General features: G+C 44.4%; 1 protein-coding gene across 1 annotated transcript in view; it reads right to left on the reverse strand.

Annotated features, from left to right (window-relative positions):
* nid1a (nidogen 1a) overlaps nucleotides 1–24,823 on the reverse strand; it is a 135,529-nt gene that overhangs the window by 80,991 nt on the left and 29,715 nt on the right. The window contains exons 8-9 of the mRNA XM_069885171.1: nucleotides 23,093–23,326; nucleotides 2,747–2,890 (exon numbers count right to left, since the gene is read on the reverse strand). Coding sequence (XP_069741272.1) covers nucleotides 2,747–2,890; nucleotides 23,093–23,326 — 378 coding nt within the window. The remainder of the gene's footprint in view (nucleotides 1–2,746; nucleotides 2,891–23,092; nucleotides 23,327–24,823) is intronic.

The raw sequence follows: 24,823 nt of genomic DNA on the forward strand, positions 1-24,823 counted from the left end.
GGTATAGAGGCCCTGGTTTTGGTGTTCGCTGACCAGTACTGAGGATGTGATAGTGTTGAGAGCTGAGCAGAAATACATGAAAACCAGCCCATTGTATGTGTTGCTGTTGTCTAGGTGATCCAGAGCTGAGTGGAGAGGCAGCTATTGTGGCGGGCGGCGAATTGCAGTGAGTCCAGGTCTTCACTAAGATACAAGTTCATTCTGGCCATGACCATCCTCTCAAAGCATTTCATCACAGTAGATGGGCCACAGAACATAGGAACAGGAGTCGGCCACCCGGCCTATCGAGTCAACTCCGCATTTAATGAGATCACAGCTGATCTGATCTCCACCTCCCTGCCTTTTCCTCATATCCCTCAATTCCCCTACTATGTAAAAATCTATCCATCCTTGTCTTAAATCTATTTTCTGATGTCGCCTCCACTGCTTCAAAGGGCAGCGAATTCCACAGAGTCACCACCCTCTGCCAAAAGCAGTTCCTTCTCATCTCCGAGGATGTGTCCCGGAACCTCCATGTTGATGCAATCACGAAGAAGGGGTATACTTTGTGAGGTGTTTGAGGAGATTCGGTGTGTCACTGAAGACTTGAAAATTTCTACAGGTGCACCGTGGAGAACATTCTGCCTTAAGTAGAGGGGCTAACGCTCAGGACAAGAAAAAAAATCCAGAGTGTTGTTAACTCAGCCTGCAACATCACAGGCACCAGACTTCACTCCATCAAGGACATCGACATGTGGCGGTGTCTTAAAAAAGCAGCCTCTAACCTCAAAGACCCCCACCACCCAGGCCAAGCCCTCTTCAGTCTGCTACTATCGAGGAAAAGGTTCAGGAGCCTAAAGACAAGCTCTCAGCAGCCCAAGGACAGCTTCTTCCCCGCTGCCATCATATTGCTGAATGAACAAAATCACAGACACTACCTGTCTTTGACTTTTTCTTGCACTATTTTTATTTATTTTGTAATGCGGTTTATTATAGAAATGCTTGCACTGTGATGCTGCCACAAAACAACAAATTCTGTGACACGTTCGTGACAATAAATTTTGATTCTGATCTCTGTTCTAAGTCTATTACACTGGATCTTGAGGCTATTGTACCCTTGTTCTTGACTCCCCACCATTGGGAACAACTTATCAATGCTTTCCATAATTTTATATGTTTCTGGAAGATCCCCTCTCATTCGAATACTGCCCCACACGACTCAATCGTTCCTCATAGGTTAACTCCCTAATTTCCGGAATCAACCCAGTGAACCTCCTCCGCACAACTTCCAAAGCCAGAACATCCTTCCTCAAGTAAGGAGACCAGAACTGCCTGCAGAACTCCAGATGCAGCCTCACCAGTACTTTGTCCAGTCGCAGCACAAGCTCCCTGCTCCTAAATTCAATCCCTTGAGCAATGATTTGTCAATCATTCAATTTGTCTTCTTGATAGCCTGCTGTACCTGCAAACTGACCAAACAGTGCTGGCTGGAGGAGGAATCCAGACCAACAAAAGGTTGGATGTGATAAGGAAAGATGAGAACATTTATCATGTTTCTGCAAAAGGTGGCAGGGAAAGGAGAGACAAAGCTGGGGCGGGGGGGGGAGCGGAGGGGGCAGTCGATGGGGAATGTGACCAAGTATTTAGAGGTGGTTTAGAGCAGCTTGCTCACACACATTTTAAAACACAGAATATTTGCAGGACTTCTGCAGAATGCTTTTTGCAGGAAGCAACAAAGTATCGACAGCAGCTTGCCTGGGAGAGCATGTGATCTTTGCAGGCAGAGGAGAAGAGTTTTGCTCTCAGAGTGGGAGGGTGTGAAACAGAGAGGGGACAGAAATCAGTTCCAGAAGGACAAAGCTGGCAAACTTTGGAAGGCTGCCTGGTCAAAAGGAGAAGACTGGCAGTGTGAAAGGTGACCTGAAAGAAAGAGGATCATCTGGAGAACCCTGAGGGGGACAAGTTTTGTCAGCAAGACTGATTGAGAAGGAATCAGTTGCGGATGTCCTGGAAAAGGGATCTCTCTGAAAACCAGCAAGAACCCTCCTGAGTGGTAACCATTTGCCTGATAAGCACCAAAGACTGGTGAACTTTGTTAATGCTAACTTCTGTGCACAGTATAAGAATTGCCTGCAACCAGTGAGATTGGACTGTGATCCAAAGAACTTTTTGAATCTTCAATATATTACACACACCTGCGCTTAGTATTAGAGGTGGGGGGGTGGGGGGGGGATTAAGTAGTTATGTAGGTTAAGTAATAAGTTAAAGTTTAATTCGGTTTTCTTGTTTAAATATAATTAAAAACTACTTTTGTTTAAGTAACCCCGTGTTGTGGTACATATCTATTGCTGCTGGGTTTTGGGGTCCTCTGGACTCTGTAACAGGAAGAAGTGAGAGGGTTTAATAAAAGCCAGAGGTTAATGTTAATGCCACCCGGTTGGAGGGTACCCAGTCAGAAGATGAGGTGTTCCTCCAATTTGCAGCTGGTCTCAGTCTGACAGTGCATGAGACCATGGATGGACACGTTCAGCAAGGAAATGGGGTGGAGAATTGAAATGGGTGGCCCCTGGGAGATCCACGCTACCACGGTGTATTACTATGCTACTCTTTCCAGGGAACTCAATGCAAAACACCCATCGTCAAGCATGCCTTCCAACAAAATCAGCAGGAGGGCTTTAATTTTGTTTTACCCAGCTTCTGAGGTGAACTAAAGCCAACAATCTGAAAGTTAAGTTGTTGCTCGTTTCATACCCAATTGCCGTCTTACCGTAGCACGCTTGTCCATTGCCGAAGAAACCAGCGGAGCATTCGCATGAGAATCGATTTCCTTGCTCAGGGCGACACGCTGCGTTGGAGTCACACCCATGGGTTCCAGTGTAGCACGGGTTCTGGTTGACTGAACTTGAATCATCTGAGTAACGGGAATTAGAATTTCATTTCAAATTAGCATCTATGTGAACTTGTGTGCTTTGATCTACCTCTATTTTTCCTTCTCCAGAGAACAAAATTATTCACGCTACATTTTGTTTAAGCCAAATAGAATGCAAACATTTGTTAGGAAGTTTAAATTAATACATCTATTACTTTCATGACAATTCACACTATATAATGTACCTTTAGCCAAGGCTCTCTGGTCTTCTGATCAACAGCAACGTAATTAAATAGCACCTTTCATGTAGGAAAGCATTTCAAGCACTTACAAAAGGGCATAAACACAAATAAAAAGGAGGACGGCCGACCAAATCCTAGGTCAAAGGCAGAGTCTCAAAGTGGTCGAAATGTTTCGGGATGAAATTCTAAAGTTTAAGACAATCGGTGGTATAGAGATTAAAATCAGGTTGGGTAAAAGGGTGATCATGGAAGGAGTTTAATGCTTCTTTATTCAACCAAACCAGAGGAAAACAATATTCTAGGGTTAGAGTCATCCAGCACGAAAACAGCCCCACTCAGCCACCCCAATCAACGTCCATTTGAGCTGGTCCCATTTGCTGATATTCTATCCCTTATAACCTTTCCTTTCACTGCACTTGTCCATAAATGTCTTTGAAGCATTGAAACTGGACGCTTCACCGGTTTCCTCTGGTAACATGCTCCAGCCACTCTTTCCCAAAATGGTACACTATTTCAATCCATGAATACCCGTTGAGCTGCATTTCTGCAAAGCACCTGAGCAACTCAATTTCCGCATTTCCCATCAACTAAAACATTAAAAAAACCCTGCAGAGACTGACTGACCGCAGTTACGCTGCAATACAAATGGAGAACAGGATTATAAAAGTGGCTGTGTGATTAGCCCCTTTCACACTTGTATCTTATCCCAAGAATGAAAGGCCAATTAGCAGGATAAGGGTCAAGTGTGAAAACAAATTAGTCTGAACACCTGCGACGTAATTTCATGCCAGGGACAGAATGCCTCAGCCCCCACTGCAATTCCCGGAGTCTGCAGACGCTGGTGTCCCAATTAGCCAAATTTGAAACTCCAGTAGTAATAGCCTTTATTGCATTCTAGGACGCAAGATTTTGCTTGTATAAACTTTGCTGTGGGAAAGCTGGAGCAGGAGAGGGAGAGAAGAAAATGCTAGCAATAAGTAGCAATAGTGAACAATTTATAAACAGCATGTGAAAATTGGTAGCACTATTGCATACATTTTATACAATGTGAAGAAAAAGCAAGGGCGAACCTGCCCTTCCAGAATTCAGTGCACCAGAAAAAATGCTGAATGCACGGCTACATGCATGGAGGGGTTTCTCTGCTGCATGGAATTTTGCAAGGGCAGGTCTGCCATTGCTTTTACCCATGGCCTTTATAAATTGCACATGGTAACCCTACCAACTTCCCCACGCTGCATAAATTGCACATGGTAACCCTACCAACTTTCCCACGCTGCATAAATTGTACATGGTAACCCTACCAACTTTCCCACGCTGCATAAATTGTACACTGTAACCCTTCCAACTTTCCCACGCTGTATAAATTGTACACGATACCACTGCCAACTTTCCCATGCTGTATAAATTATACACGATACCACTGCCAACTTTCCCACGCTGTATAAATTATACACGATACCACTACCAACTTTCCCACACTGTATAAATTGTACACAATACCACTACCAACTTTCCCACGCTGTATAAATTGTACACAATATTACTATCAACTTTCCCACATTGTATAAATTATACACAATACCATTACCAACTACCCACACTATAAATTATATAATACCATTACCAACTTCCCCACACTATAAATTATACACAATACCACTACCAATTTCCCCATGCTGAATAAATTGTAAACACAAAAACACTACCAACTTTCCCACGCTGAATAAATTGTGTGCGATACTGCTACCTATTTTCACATGCTGTTTAAAAATGATCTGCTACTCCTATTTATTGCTAACACTTTCCCATGGTCCATTATAAAGATTTATATAGGTCGGCACAACAACAACAGGGGCTGAAAGGTTCATACTGTACTTAGCATAAAGCTTAATTATGTTTTAATTAAGCACGATTAATTTTGTTCAAATAGAAGATCATCAAACATTGATCAGGATTTAGGGCAGGTCCACCGTCACAACATCACCAGTAGAAAGTAGAACACTCCTATCCCTGGGGATGACTCCTTGTAAGTGTGAACACGTGCAGTGTCCCCGTTGAAGAGTGCCAAGCGCGAACAGCAAAAACGCCATTTCTAACTGGGACATTGAACGGCCGATTTACTTGGTCGCAAGTGGAAAAAGGGCTATTTTTATTAGCAGGAAGCGCTGGAAACATTCAGCAGGTCAGGCAGTATTTTAAGAAAGAAAAATAGAGTCAACTTTTCGACTCAGACCATTCGTCAACTTTGCTACCCACAGATAACAGCCGACTTGCTGAGTGATTCCAGCACTTTCCACTTCTATAAATTACACCCCCATGTACTGTGGATGTGGTTCAAGAACCAAGGGAGAGTTGGGCACGTGAGAGAGAACATGTTGCAGGGTTAAAAGAGAAAAAGGAGAGGAGCGGGATTATTCTGGTGGGAGCACGCATGCACTTGATGGGCTGAAAAACCTTCTTTGTGCACTAATAATAAGTAACAACTCTAAGAATTTTAGAAGTTTAATTCAGGCAGACTCTCTGTCAGTCACCAAGTAGCTCAGGATGCACAAATAGCAAGTTAAGTTACTCAATTTTCCTGCAGTAGGCCTCACTATCTATATTTTGGTTGATAATAGTTCATAGACTGAACAAAACCAGAGAGACTGTCTGTTCTACCATTTTCTCTGTAGGCCACTGCACAACAGGGCTTGAAGTTTCCAATGATCAAGTTTGACCTGGAGGCTCACAATAACTGAGTAAATATCAGGCAACTGAAGCACATTCCAGGAATCATCTTCAATCCTGGAGAAAAGCATCAAAATCCGACATCAGTTATAATCTGCAAAAAAAAAAGTCTAAAACAAAACTGAACTGCACACCATTTGGTGATAATTAAAGGCATCGTGAGCTACATACCAGCATCTACAACCAGCCTTTCTACAGTAACTGGATCTATAACTTTGCTCCTATTAGGATGCTTTGTTATATACGAACTCAGAATAAGGTTAACATCTCTGCCTCTTCATCAAACTATATGAGCTATTATTTTTCTCCCAGAAACAACGTGGGGTATTTAAAAAAAAAAGTTTCCATAACTATCCCATGATAGAAATCAAACCTGATGATTTGGAAATCAACACTTGTTATTGCATCAACCTAGATTTTGAACTCCAATCCTGTTGTTTGCAAGTTTCTGACTTGACAGCTAGGATCAACTAAATCAACAGGGAAAAATAATGAATGGCACCAAACCAGGATTTTGCAATAGGTTCCATTAAACAATTGGTGACATTGGGAAATAATGCATTGGTTTAAAAAAAATCCAGCAAATGGAGAAGTTCAAATTTTGAGAGGGCATGTCAAACGAAAAGATCAAAATTTCCTATCACAGTTTCATTGGAATCAAACCACTTAGGCATGACACTTGTTGCAGGTTTTGCTCCCGCTTTCTCTAGTGTTGTTAACATTTCCACAACGCTTCCAGCTCACTCAACTCCGGTCCAGTAGGAAGGCCTGAACTCAGGTTGACAGCTTCCATGGTGCAACTTTGACTTCAAGACTAGGAGACACTCTGCCTTGAAACGAAATATTGACTGTGCACAAATGCCGAGATGCTCATCAAATAGCCTACGTTATATCCCAGGTTAAACAGATGAGCTTTCCGGCCAATCTGTTACAGGCCTTAGGTCAGCTGCTCAATCGGTTCGACTGCCCTGTTCCATCCTTATCAACCTGAATTTTTATTTTCCATTTACATGTGGAAAAAGCCATCATTCCAGCGTCATTCAATATAAAACGTACGGTAGAACGTTACCTCGAGTGCTGTTTAATTACACTTTATAGATAGAGTTTGCAGGAGCTCTGAAAACTGTGTCCTACTCCATTAACCACTCACCAGCGTCTCTACTGCTGTTTAATCGCTTATCATAACTTGCCTGCTTTTGTATTCTCAATTACAGTTGAAGGACAGCAGCGGCAAATTCCCTCCTCTGGACTCTCTGGCTCCTGAATTTTTCCCATCATCTCTGTGCACAACTTCCTAATCTGGTGGGTAACTCACATCCCCCACTGGATTGTCAGAAAGAGCATTGCAGTACAGGACAGGGTCCATTACATTTGGCATTGATCCAAGCAGAGAACCTTACTGGGGATGAAAACCTGCCAGTCCTCTGTCAAATTACCTGCTTGATGAGTACATCACAGGCTTTGAGATTGGACCAGCAATGGGGATCCTAACCAGCTGTTGCAATCCTGTGCAAACATTGACACTTCAACTTCGGGCTCACGTTTAAAGGCTGGACTGAAACAGACTGCAGCGGTGTGGAAGTACATGACCATTTAAAACATTAGTTCACCACTGCTTCCACCAGCTCCAACTTCAGCTGCACAGATGGTTGAAATATAGACAAATGCAAATAACAACACTGTGTTTATTGTGATACACATGATTACGACGTACGTGTGCCCGAAATTCTTATTTGCTGCAGCCACAGGTGCTTTGTTGGAAGTAAAATTCCAGCACTATACATTAAATTACCGAATAGAATGAGATAACTATTAAAAGATTATAAATATTCACAATTACAGTGGCACAAGAAAAAAAATGGAGTTTCAATAGCGAAGAACTTTGTGATGCAGTACAAGTACACCAATCCTTTATCTGGACATCGAAAATCCAGAAAGCTTCAAAATCCGGCATTTTTTCCTGGTGCTGGTACAGCGGAGGCGGGGAAGAGAGAGAGAGAGAGAGAGAGAGAGAGAGAGAGAGAGAGAGAGAGAGAGAGAGAGAGCAGTTGGTCTAGGTTGGGTGGTGTGGGTGGAGATGACAGCATGACTCGGGTGGGCGAGGGAGGAGAGAGACGGTAGCACGACTCGGGCAGTCGGGGTGGGGGGGGGAAAGAGACGCCAGCACGACTGGAAGGATACGGCAGCACAATTCATATGGGCTTAAATCTGAGGCAGTTGTCTTTTGTTCTGAAATCCGGAAAAATCCGAAATTCGGAACACACTGTCCCCCAAGGGTTCCGGATAAAGGATTGTGTACCTGTAGTTTATTATGAGAGCAGTAAGGGGTGGGACAAGAGGGTGTCCTTGAGCCCTGAGGAACTGGACTTCAGCTTCTGTACCTTCTTCCCAAAGGTGGCAGGGAGAAGAGGTTGCAATCAGTGTCCTTCATGATGAGCCAACAGTTGTAGAAAGACGCATGTAGTCCATGGGTTATGAACTTATGGATATCCGATGCATGAATGAGCTCCCACAATCCAATTAAATTGAAAAGACTGACGTATGTACAAACATCTGTTCATATGAACAGAACTAGTTTCCTCCCTCTCTTTCCAGTTTTAGTCATTGTGCTTTCGTACAAGATATATGAGCTTTGATGTCATTCATTACAATACTGCCGATGTATGGTTACCATAATCGAGTGACTCCAGGGCAAAATCAACTGTGGACATCTGTAAAACAGAACCTGTTCGCTAGCTGATGGAAATCATTTGCACAGTTTCTCCACAAAATACTGCTTTATGACCTTTCATTTCAACCACATACCTCACTGGAAGAATGATGGTTTTTTAAGAAATCAAAATTCTAATCTAATTCTTCAAAGTTTTGCATTTCACTTTTTAAAAAAGTTTCCTTTTCCTGCACGACCAAACACATTCTACCCTCAAGGCAACTTTGCAGGGCATTTCCCCCCACCCCTCCCCCTCGGCCCCTTAACGACTCCAGTTGAAGTACTGCCTCTTGCAAGGTTTATACAAACCATGCAGTAATAATTGGGAAAGGCTGTTCTCAGCATGTAAAACTTACTCATCTTGTAAAGCAGCCATCAAGCAGCTAACACAGAAAGAAAGTTTGCCAATAAATCAATTCAAGCACATTAAGAAATGTTAAGCATGGCTGTTTACAAATTTTATTGCATTATGCTGCAAAAATGCATTTCTGAAGTGGTTGGAAAAATTCAGGGTATCTTCTTGCATTTTGCAATCAGTTCAAGAGTCTTTGAAGCATTGTAATGTCGTAATCAAATTGCATAGAACCCCCCCCAGAAGTGGCAATACAATAATGTACTAAAAAAAAACAATGCTGGAACAGTGGCATGGTTTGTCGAGCTGCTGCTTCATCACAGGTCACGAAATCCGGGTTCATTCTCGGTGATCAGTAATGTCCGTGTGGAGTCTGCAATATCCTTCCTGTGGCCGTGTGGGATTTCCCCCAGGTGCTCTGGTTTCCTCTGACATTCCCAAGACATCCAGGTTGGTAGATTCATTGGTTGCTCATGTGTAGGTGAGTGGCAGAGAGGGGAGGGAAACTGATAAGGGATATTTTAATAAGACAACATGGCAGAAGGACCTTCTGCCCCATGAAACCTGTGATGCCCAATTAACCTACCAACCACATCAGTTTATCGAGAGCGGGAGAAAACCAGAGCACCCAGAGAAAACCCAGGCAGCTCAAGGGCAGAACGCAGTGCATCCTTGCAGATGGTGCCGGATTTGAACCAGGTAACCGCGTGGCACTAACTGCTATGCTAATCATGCCGCCCAATGGAATGGGAGAGAATAAAAATAGGATTAACATAAATGAGTGGCTGATGTCAGCGCAGACTTGGTGTATCCAGCTTGTTTCCAAGCTGTGTGGTTTCATTTCACTGCTGTTGGTTGAGGGATTAACATGCCTCAGGACACCAGACAGAGTTTCCCTGATCCTCAAGTAGTGTTGGAGGAGCAATAGCACAGCACCCCTCCAGTTCTGCAGGAGGAAAGTTAAACCTCCTGAGAGTGAGGGTTGGACCTGTGACGAGCAGTGAGAACAGCAGCTATGGAGTTAAAGCTAGCAGTTTGTCACATCTCGCTAGAAGGAAGACATCACACTTTTTCACCACCAACAAATCTATCACTTTATGAGTCAATAATATATCACATGCAGTCAAAATAATCGCTACTTGTCTTCTACATTCCATCCATGTAATACATCTTAGAATGCATCAACATCACTTAAAAGTGTTTGAGACTGTTAGCCTCAATGGTTGAACTTACTACTGGTCAACAAGCTTCAAACCCTGGGCCTCTGCACTGGATCCTTGATTTCCTCATTAGAAGACCACAAGTCAGTACAAAATGGAAGCGATATCTCCTCCTCACTAACTATCGACACAGGCACACCTCAAGGAGGTGTGCTTAGCCAAATGTTCTACTCACTACACACCCCAGACTGTGTGGCCAGGCATAATTCCACTGCTACCTACAAATTCACCGACGACTCCATAGCTGTCAGCAGAATCACAAACGGCAACGAGGAAGCATCCAGGAGGGAGATAGATCAGCTCGTTGAGTGGTGTCACAGTAACAACCTTGCACTCAATGTCAGCAAAACCAAGGAGATGAATGTGGACTTCAGGAGAGCACGAGCCCTTAACGAGGACTCAGTAGCAGATACTATCACAAATGTCAGATTCTTGGGTATCGACATCTCCGAGGATCTGTCCTGGAACCTCCACGTCAATGCAATCACAAAGGCTCGCCAGCGGCTATACTTTGTGAGATGTTTGAGGAGATTCAGTATGTCACCCAAGACTCTTGAAAACTTCAATAGGTGTACAGTGGAGAGCATTCTGGCTGGTTGCATCACTGCCTGGTACAGAGGTGCCAACATTCAGGACGAGAAAAAGCTCCAGAGGGTTCTGACATCACGGGCACCAGACTTCACTCCATCGAGGACATCTACATGAGGTGGTGTCTTATAAAAGCAGCCTCTATCCTCAAAGACACCCCCCCCCCACCCAGACCATGCCCCCTTCATTCTGCTACCATTGGTGAAAAGGCACAGGATCCTAAAGATGAGCACTCAGCGGCCCAAGGACAGCTTCTTCCCCACTGCCATCAGATTCCTTAATAATCAGTGAACCACAGACACGGCCTCACTTTTTGTGCACTATTTTTAAATTTCGTTTTGTAAAGTAGTTTATATGAATGTTTACACTGTGATACTGCTGCAAATCAACAAATTTTGTGACTTGTTCATGACAAATCCTGATTCACTGAGCTTCAGTGCAGATCTCAGTATATGCCCCTTGCACCCCGAGATGGACCAGTCAGCAGTATTTGCTTGCAGACCATCTCCTTCAAGTGGAGATCAAAACAAGTTTCAACCAGACCAAGGTGCCTTCCATCAAGATGATCAGAGGGTTGTGCTAGGAGTGGAAGATCTTCCAAGAGCAGTTGATTTCTGTCTCAGCAGGTGACTCTGGGAACAGTCCGTGGATCAAAATCCTGTGCTACAAAAGCAAACCTCGACGAGGACCACTGAATTCTTTTCCACATTATCTTGGCAAATACACAGCCAAGCAGGAAGTTGGACACCAATTTCACGGCCTCCAGACTGTGCAGTGGGAGCGGGACTCTGGCCGTGCAGGAAACATCTGTTGGGAAAGGTTCCTCTATGGCCAAGCAGGCAAGGTTCTGCTGCTCTTTTGCAAATCCTGGCAATGAGGAAAAATCTGCCAAATGGTTTTGACAGTGTTCTCGGGAAAGCATCCAACAGGGTCTCAAAGGGCCTGCAGGATGCTCCACGCTGACCTCTGCCTGATGGACTTGGGGTTGAAGGAGGATTTTAATTGAACAGAGCCAGGCCATCCTTTGAAACAATGGGGACAGCACATCGGTGGCTGTCAGGATGAGAGTTATATTAGGGTAGTTCTTTGATGGAGACCTGTCCATCTTGACCCAACAAAGTGATCCTTGTCCTTTCTGTATGTCTAGGTGAAATAGAAGGTGGCTTGGGTGACTGCCATGGTGCAGGGGTGCAATGTGAATCCAGCTGCCTCACATACCACAACACGAAGAGCAACTCACACAAGGTGACCGATTTCTTGCCAGTCTTTGAGAGGGAACTCCACTCCCACATTCCCAGCTTATGTGTAACCTTGGCCATCTTGCCCCACACCCCGGCTTCTCTGAATCAGCTTCTCAACGTGACAGGTAGTCAAAATAGACATGGAGGGCACAGAGGATCAGCTAGGCCAGATGCCAAAGAGAATGGGCTCATTCCTCCTGCAATTGTCTCTGGCCCCCAAGGCTAGTTCTTACTAGTTGTGGGTGCTGATCGATCTGCAAACCAATTATCCATGCACAAGACAATGGCCATCCATGACCAGGGAGGCCTTGATCTGTGCACCCTCATTGCCTGGCACCATCTCCCCTCATGTTGATGAATTCAGCAAAAGACTCCATGCAATACACAAACAGGGCAGAGGAGAATGACAGCCTCACCCAATCCAGACTTGATGGGATCCTTTCAGTTTCCTCCCAAATAATTTGGGCTGGGTTGTGTGAGGCACTTGCATCCAGTTCTTGATTCCTTCCCCCCAAAACCCACTTTGTGGCCATCAAACAATGTGCAACTTGGAATTGAAAGATAGTCTTGCAGGTCTTTAAAGCAAAATGTGAAGCCTGCTGGCCCTTTCCCCTCTTGGAGCAGGGGGAGATTCTGCAGGCTTTTTGATGCAATTCCCACCAATTCAGTTTTGCTTTGAACCTTTGCACTGCTGCTGGGGCATAAATATCATAGAGGGGGAGCTACCCCAAGAGTTCGGTCTACAGAAAGGAATTTTCAACGCTCTATCTTCATGACTTGGTTTATCTTCTGAATAAATGAAGCTCCAACTGGATGTCAAATGAGAGAATGCTGGATGAAATAAGAGTACTGTTGAAATAGCTTTTCACCTCGTCCATTGTTGGACAAAACAGACAATGAAGATTGTTACATAGAGATTAACCATTTCCTGTTATGTCTGAAGCCACATCCAGCTATTCATCAACATAGAGACACCGCCCAGCCTTTCCAGCCTGCCAATCAGGTGCGAGTCCACCAGCCAGAGCACACTCTCTCATTGGCCAGTCCCCTACCTCACAGCCCCTGCTGAGCAGGGAAGGTTATAAAACTGCAGCATATCAACTTCACTTCCTCTTTGCCACGTGGTCACAGGTAATGGACTAGCAACCCCTTAAGCTAACTAGGGTATTGCTGTGGACACAGCCGATACCAGCATTGTAGTCGTGCTCCCAATGATCAGGGGTACGAGAGCGTGTATACCCCTGTAGGTTGCCCATGCGTAGGGTACCCTCTGTAGTCTGAATACCCTTTCCCGATGGGTGTATTCTGAGGTCAGAAGCCAGTTCCGCTCCGGCCCCCCACCGAACTGCTTCTGATTGCATTCTGCTGCTGGGTGTAGGTTCCAATTGCTTGTAAATTGCTAATTACTTTGCTTGGTGCTGTTAATTGCTCCTGTTAATGAATCCTTTAGTTATCCACTCCTTGTGTTTGGACTCATTTCCTTCTGAACCCCAAACGAATCTCAACGCAACAAAGATCATATCCACAAGAGGAATACATTAAACATGCTGATTTACAAAGGAATCACACATATGAAAAGTCTTTATATACAATTAAAAAAACCCTGGTATTGGCACCTTTGGGGGATTGGTTGATGCAGATAAGTGAATTTTCCGGTTGTTTGAAATTGCGTGTTGTGTGACTGGTGAACTAATGGCAAGATACACCAATTTTAAACTGTATTTTTACCTATTTATTTTCCAATTTTTTTTGCTGGTGGCTAATGCAGCCAGTTGCTTGATTTCCAGATAACAGGGGTTTTATAGAAATGATAATGACTTTTTTTTGTCACATATTGCACAATCTAAATATGCACCAAAATTCTTTCTTGCTGCAGACAAATATGTAGTTAATTGAATTAAAGAGACTAAATACAAAAGATCGATAATAAATATTCAGTTAAAAAGTGACTCAAAACCTTTTTGTGGTGTTGGAACAGTCCATGGAAAACTTAACAAGGGGAGGTTCAAGAGCCTGATAGCTGTTGGAAAGAATCTGTTCTTCAGGCTTCTGTACCTTCTACCCAGAGAGGGGTGTTGGGACTCAAACCTCTCTCTGTTACTGGATCCAGGACTTCCTAACAGGAAGGGCCACCGACTGACAGGTTGGTAGCAGAACGTCGAGCGCCGCCACGCTGAGCACTGGCGCATCTCAGGGCTGTGTGCTGAGCTCTCTCGTTCATGCTACTGACCCACGATTACATCGCCAGATCCAGCTCCAAGTGTCATCAAATTAGCAGATGACACAACAGTCGTCTGCCTCATCACTAACAACGATGAATCGCACTACAGAGAAGAGGTGGGGAATCTCGTGAAATGGTGCGAGAGGAACAACCAGAGTCTCAACGAGAACAAGAAGAAGGAGATAATCGTAGACTTCAAGAGGACCAGGGTCAACCACCCTCCATTACACATTAATAACTTAGTAATCCATTTAAGAACCTATAATAGCCACTCAACATCTCCTCACTTGTCAGGAAGTCATAACAGCAACTGCACTTCCTGAGAAGACTGAAGAGGGTCAGCTACCGGCCACCATTATGTCAACCTTCTATTGAGCTCTATCGAGTGTCCTAGCCTGCTGCATCACAGTGTGGTATGGTTCTGCTAGGAAATATATGGGAGGTCAATCGACAGGACTATAAGTGTGGCACAGAGGATCAATGGAGTCTCTCTCTCTCTGTCCCCCACCCCCCCCACCACCACCCCCAATCGACGTGATCTACCCAGATCGTTGTCTGAAGAGGGCGTACAAAATCATTGAGGACCCCTGTGCACAGCATCTTTCAGCTGCTCCCGTCGAAGAAGAGATACAGGAATATCAGAGCCAGTGCCACCAGGCTGAGGAACAACTTCTTCCCACGGGTAGTGAGAATGCTGAACGACCAGAAGAACTCACCATCTGAGACTCTCATGTACAAAACAATATTTATTTCTATAGATAGAATACCTGTCCTACGTATGTATCGTTTGTCTCTCGGTGCCGCATGTTTTGCACCGAGGACTGGAGAATGCGGTTTCGTCAAGTTGTACTTATGCAGATGATAGTAAACTTGACTTGAGACTTCTTCCTGAAGGGAGCAGCGAGAAGAAGAGTAACCAGGGTGATGGGGGTCCTTTAGGATGCTAGTTGCCTTCTTGAGGCAGCACCTCACATAGATGTATTCAATGGATGGGCGGTCAAAGCCTGTGATAGGCTTGGCTACATTTGCTACCTTTCGCATTGCTGGGCATTCAAATGACCAAACCAGGCCGTGATGCAACCAGTCAGTACACTTTCCACAGAGCCCCTATAGAGGACTGATATAGTATCTGACGACACACCGAATCTCCTCAGACTCATTAGAAAGTAGAGGCATCGGTGTATTCTTCACGGTTGTCTCAATGTGGAGATGTCTTCTGGAATATGTCCTCCCAGGAACTTGAAGGTCTGACTCTCACTCTCTCTCCACCTCCGTCTCATCAATGGGAACAAGTGTACGGTCCCTCAGCCTCCCCTTGGTCTTGGTCATGCTGAGAGCAAGATTGTTCTGGCACCACCTCCCCAAATTCTTGATTTCCATTCTGTATTCCGATTCTCCATTTCCAGTAATTCAGACAACAGCCGCGGTGTCGCCAGACCATTTGTAGATCGAGTTGTAGCAGAACCTGGCTTTGAACTCAGGAAGTGTATCAAGAGTAGAATAGGGAAATAATCATGCAGCCTTGGGTGCCCATGCACTGATGGATAGCAACGAGGCAGTGATATTGTTTATTTGCACTGATCGACTCGGCTGACGAGGAAGTCCAGAATCCAGTTGCCAAGTCCCTGATCCTTTCGTTTGGTTGCAAGCTTTGCTGGTATGTTGAATGCTACAGTGTAGTCAATGAACAATGGTCTGCTGCAAGTTTTCCTGTGCTCTAGATGATCTAACGCAGAGTGGTGGGCCAGCATGATGGCATCTCACCTTGGCCGTTTCCTGTGATAGACAAATGGAATGGTGTCCTTCCCGATTGAGGAGTCGACTTGCTCCATAACAAACCTCTTGAAGCATCATACATCGCAGTGGACAACATCCAGGTTAAATTAAATGGCTGACTGTACAGAGGAGCTCAGATAATTGGGTTTAAAGCAGGAACAACTTTCTGAGCAGTTGTAGCTCTCCACTAAGAAATAATGGTGTCATACAGGGGCTTAAAACCTCCCAAAACACTTTATACCACAAAGTATGTTTTTGAAAGATTAATCTGAAATATTAACTCTATTTCTCATTTTACATGGATTATGTAACAAGATTTTAAAGCATTTTAGACCACGACTCTGATATAGGAGCAGAAGTAGGCCATTCTGCCCCTCGAGTCTCCACTGCCATTCCATTAGGAGCTGGATCCATTCTCCCACATAGCCTCACTGCCCTGCCTTCTTCTCATTACCTTCGACAGCCTGACTACTCAGCTACCAATCAATATCTGCCTTAAATAACGGTCAACGACCTGGCCTCCACAGCCGTCCATGGCAGCAATTTCCAGAGGTTCTCCGGTCTCTGACTAAAAAAGATTTCTCTTTTTAAATGGGTCCCTTTCAATCCTGAAGTAGTGCCCTCTTGTCCTCGACTCCTTTATCACAGGAAGCAACTTTGCCACATTTAAAAATCAAGGCTTTTTGACATTCAAAATGCTTCCATGAGGTTCCCCCTCGTTCCTCTGAACTCCAAAGTGCCGTCAGAAGTTCCTCCTGTGCTGATCCCTTCATTCTGAGAATCATTCTTATGAATCTTTTTTGAAGCCCCTCCAATGCCAGTTCTTCAACAAAGAGCCCAAAACTGTACCCTATTCTCCAAGTGAAGTTTCAGCAGCGCCTCATAAAGCCTCAACATCACATTCCTGCTCTTATATCCCATTGCTCTAGATATGAATGCTAACACTGCATTCACCTTTTCTTTACCACTGACTCAACCTGGAGGGTAGCCTTTAAGGTACCCTGAACGAGGACTCCCAAGACTCTTTGCCCCTCTGAATTTTGAATTTTCTCCCCATCCATGCAATAGTCTGCCTTTTTATTCCTTGTTCCATGACCGTTCACTTTCCAACATGACACTTCTTTGTCCATTCTCCTAATCTATCTTAGTGTAGTGGTTAGCGTAACGCCTTTAGGCACCAACGATCAGATCTGGGCTTCAAATCCTGCGCTGTCTGTAAGGAGTTTGCACGTTCTGCCCCCGTCTGCATGGGATTTCCCCCCTGGGGCTCTGATTTCCTCCCACCCCTCAAAACGCACCGGGATGTGGGTTAATTGGGTGTAAGTGGGGCAGCATGAAATGGAGAGGCTGCAGAGAGACTTTTAAATTTAAACTTTTGTGCCGGTAACGGGCCATTTAAGCCCACGAGTCCCTCAGCACTACCTACTCCTCCCACCTATCTTTGCGTGTTCTGCATTTTCTGATCTTATTTCACAAAAGCAAATCATAGATGTACTGAAAAACCAGTGGTTCTCAACCTTTTTCTTTCCACTCACATCCCACTTTAAGTAATCCCTATGCCATCAGTGCTCTGTAATTAGTAAGGGATTGCTTAAGGTGGGATGTGAGTGGGAAGGGAAGGTTAAGAATCACTGCTCTGGACCCAATTGTTACTGAAATACTTTGCTTGAGAAAAATTGTCATTGGCCCATTTCCTTTGGAGTTCTGAAACTGTGCACATAATGAGTCAATGAGGTACGATTAAAACTTTTAAAACTTTTTCTTTCCACCCACAAGCCACCTTAAGCAATCCCTTACTAATCATAGAGCACCAATGGCATAGGGATTACTTAAAGTGGAATGTGAGTGAAAAGAAAAAAAACCCGACTGTTTTATACCTTACTATGTGAGGGACACGTGCAGACTGTTATCTTCAGGGACACAAAATATAACCTTACAGGCCATCTCCAATAGCCACTCATTTTTAAAAAGGACCCACATGAAAACATAAACATGATTCAAGTGCTTGGAAAGCATGCCCCTCCTAAAGCAGTTGGATATCAACTTTTACTCATGTCCAGGTTACTTGCATTTACCTTCAATAGAACAGTCCACACTTCAAAAGTTGCTTTTTAAGGAATATTTTGAGGCATTATATAAAAATCAGGAAGATACACAAGAAACCATAGATGCTGGAATCTTGAGCAAAAGAGTCAGCAGATCAAGAAGCATCCTTGGTGAGAAATGGACTGTCAATGGTTGTAAAAGGGCCCCCGAACTGAAACATCTTTCCCTGGATGCTGCCTGATCACCGATTGCTTCCACACACACACACACACACACACACACACACACACACACACACACACACACACACACACACACACACACACACACACACACACACACACACACACACACACACACACACACACACACACACACACACACACGGCAACAAAGTATTGACAGCAGCTTGCCTGGGAGAGCATGTGATCTTTGCAGGCAGAGAAGAGTTTTGCTCTCAGAGATGGAGGCTGTGAAACAGAGAGGAGAGAGACCGAAATCCGTTCCAGAGGGACGAGCTGGCAAACTTTGGAAGGCTGCCTGGTCAAAGGAGAAGACTGATGGTCTGAAGGGTGACCTGAAAGAAAGAGGATCACCTGGAGAACCCTGAAGGGGGCAAGTTTCGTCAGCAAGACTGATTGAGAAGGAATCAGTTGTGGATGTCCTGGAAAAGGGATCTCTCTGAAAACCAGCAAGAACCCTCCTGAGTGGTAACCATTTACCTGTTAAGCACCAAAGACTGGTGAACTTTGTTAATGCTAACTTCTGTGCACAGTACAAGAATTGCCTGCAGCCAGTGAGATTGGACTGTGATCCAAAGAACTTTTTGAATCTTAAATATACATTACACACACCTGCGCTTAGTATTAGAGGGGGGATTAAGTAGTTAGTAGGTTAAGTAATAAGTTAAAGTTATTCTGTTTTCTTGTTCAAATATAATTAAAAACAACTTTTGTTTAAGTAACCCTGTGTTGTGGTGCATATCTATTGCTGTTAGTTTTTGGGGTCCTCTGGACTCCATAATAGCTCAATATGCAAAATTGCAAGCCTTTCACAGTTGAAAGGAATACATTTTTCATGAGGGCATTGCAAGCAGCTGGAGAGTGCTCTTGTCTGCATTATTACTCCAGATGTGGTGCTTGGAGCCAATATCGAGCACTGAAGTTTAAAAAAAATGGATAACTTAAGCGGACCAAAAACTCGCAACAACCAAAAGCACAAGGTTTATGCTCCAGTGTGAAGAAACGGCTGTAAAACAGTAGCTCCAGAAATCTCTTCACCTTCTGGACTGAAATCAATTTAAACTGGGAACTGACACAGATGGGCAAAAGTCCTTTCTGAGAAAGATAACTGCTGGAACACAACACAACATCCAGTAGTTCTGCAGCCAGATTGTGAAGCGGGAGAGTCCTGCGGAGAATGCAAGCCATTCATCAGTGGATAACTGGGAATGCAAACTGCTCACAAGTTGCAGAATTAATTGCTGAATTATTTTGGGGTCAAGGAGAGGTTGGTTGCAGATAAACCTTAAAGACAGGATATTTCTATCTAAATATCTACAACAAACATCCTGGCTTATCAATTAATGTTTTTTTTTGTAAATAAAAAAACTGAAGTATTCCAGAGAAACCATGATACCAATACTGGCCATTTAGGAATTTAAATTAGAGTAATGGTCTAACACAAGAGTTAAAGAAATAGGAGCATGGAGTTTTCGTGCAGCTCTTTTAGCATGCTCAATCATTCATTAAATCATGGCTGATCTTTGATCTCAATGCCATTTTCCAGCATCATCTCCATGTCCCTCATTGTCCAGAAATCAACAAGTCTCATTGTGAATGAACACAACAACCAAGCCTCCACTTGTTCAAGCTAGCAGAATAACCAGTTCCTGGACTGCAAATTCCAGGAAATCCCTCACAGCGAAGAACAGTGCACCAACCTGTGGCTCTTGGACGCCATGTGAGCCTTTTCTCGTTTGCTTTAACCTGTGACCCAATCTCATGCGCCCCAAATACACAAGCAGTGGTTCTCAACCTTTTTCTTTTCACTCACTTACCTCTTTAAGTAATCTCTGTGCCATCGGTGCTTAAGGTGGGATGCGAGTGGGAAGGGAAGGTTGAGAATCACTGCTCTAGACCCAATTGTTACTGAAATATTTTGCTTGAGAAAAATTGTCATTGGTCCATTTGAGTTAAGAAACCATGCACATAACGAGTCAATTAGGTACAATTAAAACAGTGGTTTTCAACCTTTTTCTTTCCACTCACATCCCACCTTAAGCAACCCCCTACTAATCACAGAGACACCGATGGCATAGGGAATACTTAAAGTGGGATGTGAGTGGAAAGAAAAAGGTTGAGAACCATTGTACTAGAGCTACTTTCAACGAGCATTTCTCACCGCTGTCTGAGAAAAATTCCTGCCAGATTCCTGATAAGATATATCAGTAATTAATGTTTTCAGTCCCTGTCCTACCAACCTCATTTATTGGATCAATTTCAGTTTTCCTTTTTCCAGAGGGAGACCAATTCTTTAGTCTTTTCTCTCAAAACTTCAATCCTTCCCAGTCTTACTGCATTCTATGCCTCAATTATTTTCCTGCAACGTGAAAAGCAAAACAATTCAGATTTTCAGATGTGCCAGACAAAAGATAAATCCAACATAGATCATTCTCCCCAGAGAGAGGGGAGATAAATGAGAAACACAGACCAGAGGACAGAAATTGAAGAGGATTTGAACATTTCTGTGTTGTACCAGAGGGCAACTTGTAACTTGCAACAAAAAGCACAAAAATATAAAATGTGGAGGATGTCAGAAATGTAAGCCAAAATTCTGAAAATGCTGACCATTGGACGTTGATCCATTCTCTCCATGGGCCTTATCTGGATCAATGAACACTTCCAGCATTTTCGTCCTTTATGCCAGATCAGAATCTGGGCTGAAAAGCCATTGTACTCTGGGGTTATCTTCCCAAATTCTAGCTGATCCATCCCACACTTAATTAAACTAAATAACTGAATGCACGATTGGAGCAGTGGTTGTAGAGCCAGCGACCAGAGTTCAGAACTGGCACGTTCTGTAAAGAGGCTGTACGCTCTCCCAATGTTGATTTCCTCCGGGTGCTCTGGTTTTCCCCCCCCCACCCCTACATTCCAAGGACATACAGGTTAGAAGGTTAATGGGTCACCTGCCCAATTCTGTGCTATATCTCTGAATTTAAAAATAAACTCTCCCACCATTATGCCTTCTGTAGGAGCATGGAAAGCCCAAGGTTTCTCAAACAATGTGCAGCAATGGAAAAAAAAAACAATCGCCATTTAGTGTCCACCAAAAGATATTTCGTCGTGTCACCAGGCAGTGCTTACACGAAATGGACTCTTTCAATTCTAGGTGAAGGGCAAATATTGGAGCTCCTGCAGTGCATGTGCAAGCACCCCCCCTCCCCCCACAAGATCTCACAAAAGTAATTTTAAGGATGGCTCAATCCTCTGCAATGAACGAAATTGCTGATATACTGGTGCTACCTCTTCCCTTAGTCACAATTGGACCCACAAACTTGATGGCTCTCTTGCCAGCTCCCATGAACTACAGCTCACCCAAACTCGAACCAGGTGCCACCAAGCACCAAATTACAGGCCAGGGGATCAGCCGGCCAAATCTCTTGGCTGGGCCAGGCAGGATACGAGGATAAACAGAAAACACAGCAGCCCTGCAGCTTAAGACTGGCTGGCTAACATTGCAACCAGGTCTAGCAACACGTTAAATTTAACCCATTTTCAAATTTCTCCTCGCCGTCAGAACATTCCCCATCCCCCCCCCCCCCCCCACCCATCCATCAACTACCCATGGGCTTGCAAAGCCTCTAAATCAGGCATCTTCCTCATTACCGATTTTCTGAGTTTTAACATTGGTGGTGGCCATTATCAGCCATTTGATTTGCCCCCCCCCCCACCTCACTAAAACACCTGCACTTCTTGATTCCTCTCTTTCTGTCAGAGATTCCTCTTGCAGGGTTGCGCACCTTGTGTTGTTTAATATAAAACAAGGTTGTCGAACAATGTGCAGCAATGGAAAAAACAATCGCCATTTAGTGTCCACCAAAAGATATTTCGTCATGTCACCAGGCAGTGTCAGGTATTATTATTAGCTGGTTATTGCAGTGGCAGGAGACTGCCAAGGGGCAGATCATTAACCTTCCAGGTGGGAAAGAGAGTGAAATATTTTTCACACTTCAGTTTTCATAGCTGCATTGGCAGGGGTCTGAGAAATGCCACCCACTCTCTTGACTGGGGTACAAGGAGAAATAGAAATTACACCCACTGGAGTTGCCAAAGAAGGAACAGCTGCTGAGGTTACATGAGCCATGAGATCATTCTATTTAATATTGACGTGCAGAGCAGCTTCCAGCACTTACAAAATGGGTGTGGAATTACTCCGAGCTGAAATCCTGCCTGATCATTGTTATCACCAACATCCCATTTGACAGCAGTGCTCCTATAAATATCAATACCACAGAACAAAACAAACATTAATTTCGGCAAGCACCATAAACCAGGGTGTACATTCAATTGCCAGTCTGGATGACCCTCAGTGTGGTCTTCAATGAGAGGCCACAGGGCCATTGTTAGGAGATAGGAGTTGTGAGGCAGGAGAGAACAGAAAGTCTTTCAAGGCCCCTGCTCCCCTTAAATGCCACCCAATCACTCTGCTGGAAAATGCACACAACGGGATTGGAGGAGTTACCGTCGACTTGGAGAAACTGGTATCCGATGCAGCCCAGGCAAGCACAAATCATTGCCTTCAGAAGTGAGGGAGCCAGGTCCACAGGATTGAAGGGCCCGACTTGGTGTTGAAAATTCTGTGATTTTTTTGGCCAGCAACTATTCCCAAAATATAAATGTTGGCGATGTCTGTGCTCGAGCTAACAATCAAGATCGCAAACATCGCAGACCATTTACTTAGCCTACCCAGTCACTGCCATAAAGAAATCATACTTCTTCAAATGCAAATGTTACAGCACAACCTCAATAAATAATTAAGAGCTATCAGTTATCCTGTCCCCTATATGCAACTCCCACTGAGAAGGGATTCGCTTAGTGAGTGACGGCAGGCAGGTACCTTGCACTGGTCCAATCTTGTTGCTCATTGCATATCGGAGGATCTGCTCGTTTTTATCATACAGGACGAAAGTGCGATCCACAGACAGCTGTTGAGTGGCAGGCACCAGTTGCGCATCGTTGGCATGGATACAGCCCTGGAAAGTGAGGGTCTGCTTCAGCTGGAAGAAATAGCTCCGAGATGACTGATCAGGAAGTTCAACTGTGTACTGGATATTGGAAGAGGAGGTGATTACTGAAGGGGAAGCAAATAAAACACCCTTAGGAACAATTTCTTTCAGTAAATACTTCAAAACTATTCAAACAAACGCACATTGCATTCATTTAAAAAAAACCTGCCGTTACGATTGATATTGCCAGACATGCCCATCTGCGCACAGCAAGGTGCCACAAACAGCACAGAGATAAAGCAGCAAGTAATTGGATTCGGTTTGGTGAGGATATCACAGAACACTCCTAAAAGTTCAATGGGATCTCAGCTGAGAGAGCAAATACAGTTTAGTCGGGTCTGAAAGCCAGCAGCTTCTACAGAGCTGCATCCCCTCAGGTCTGGGAGTGCCAGTCTGGATTTTATGCTGAGATCTCGGTGGTGGGTCTTGAATTCGTAACTGACACAGGAGGAGAGAAGGTGCTTCCCGGCCCCCCCAACCCAACCAAGGCTGGTGACCACTACTGCAGCTAACAATGGTGTGATGCCCATGTGTATTTTTGGACAACATCTTCTGTCCTCCGTTCAGAAGGGAGATTAATTGGAAACATTCAAGCAGATCAACGCCGCCCAGGACAAGCAACGAGCAGCTAATGCACCAGCTTAAATGTCTGCTCATTCCACACTAACTGCACCACCCAGAGGATACACCACAATGGGACAAGGCCCAACGGGACAAGGCCCAACGCTTTCCTCTGATGGAGGGTGGGTAGGGGATGAAATACAGCCCATGACAAAATGTGGAGCAATTTTAAAATGAAAGGCCAAGCCACTCAGACACCAGCAAGTGCTTCAGGGAGCTGCCTAAAGGTAAGCAAGTTGCCGGATCACAAGAGCAACGTGCAAAGCACTGGAGGAACTCAGCAGGCTCGGCAACACCCGTGGAATGGACAGAGTTCGCTGTGAGGTCTGCGGCCCAAAACGTCAACAGTGTCTTTTTCCCTAGATGCTGCTGATCTGCTGAGTTCCTCCAACACCGTATACGGAATCAAGGATAAAAAAAAACTTTTGTGCAAAGATAAAAACATCAAAACATCATGTCAAACAACAATCAATGCCTAGAGAAACAAAGCTACAAGGGATCAATCCTGCGCTGTCCATAAGAAATTTGTACGTTTTACCTCCCCCGTATCTGCGGTGGCTCCGGTTTCCTCCCACCATTCAAAACGTACTTGGGGTGTAGGTTAATTGGTTGTAAATGGGGCAGCACGGACTGGTGGGCCAAAATGGCCTGTAACCGATGACATTTAAATTATAAAACACTGCAGATGCTGGAACCTTGGACAAGCAATGAGACCAATTCCCACAGTCATCTGGATTGCACTCCTTCTTGCCCCATCTCTTGCAAGGACCCTATCCCTTTCTTCCAATTCCTCCGTCCTTGTTGCGTCTGCTCCCAGGACATTTGAACTTCTATGTTTAATTAAACTTGGATTCCACAAACTGTCACTGACAGAGCCTGCACCAGATCCCTTCCACTGCTCATACTTCTGCCTTAACCCCACCTCCTTGCCGGGCAGATCA

The sequence above is a fragment of the Narcine bancroftii genome, chromosome 6 (assembly GCF_036971445.1).
Source record: "Narcine bancroftii isolate sNarBan1 chromosome 6, sNarBan1.hap1, whole genome shotgun sequence".
In the NCBI taxonomy this organism is placed as follows: domain Eukaryota; kingdom Metazoa; phylum Chordata; class Chondrichthyes; order Torpediniformes; family Narcinidae; genus Narcine; species Narcine bancroftii.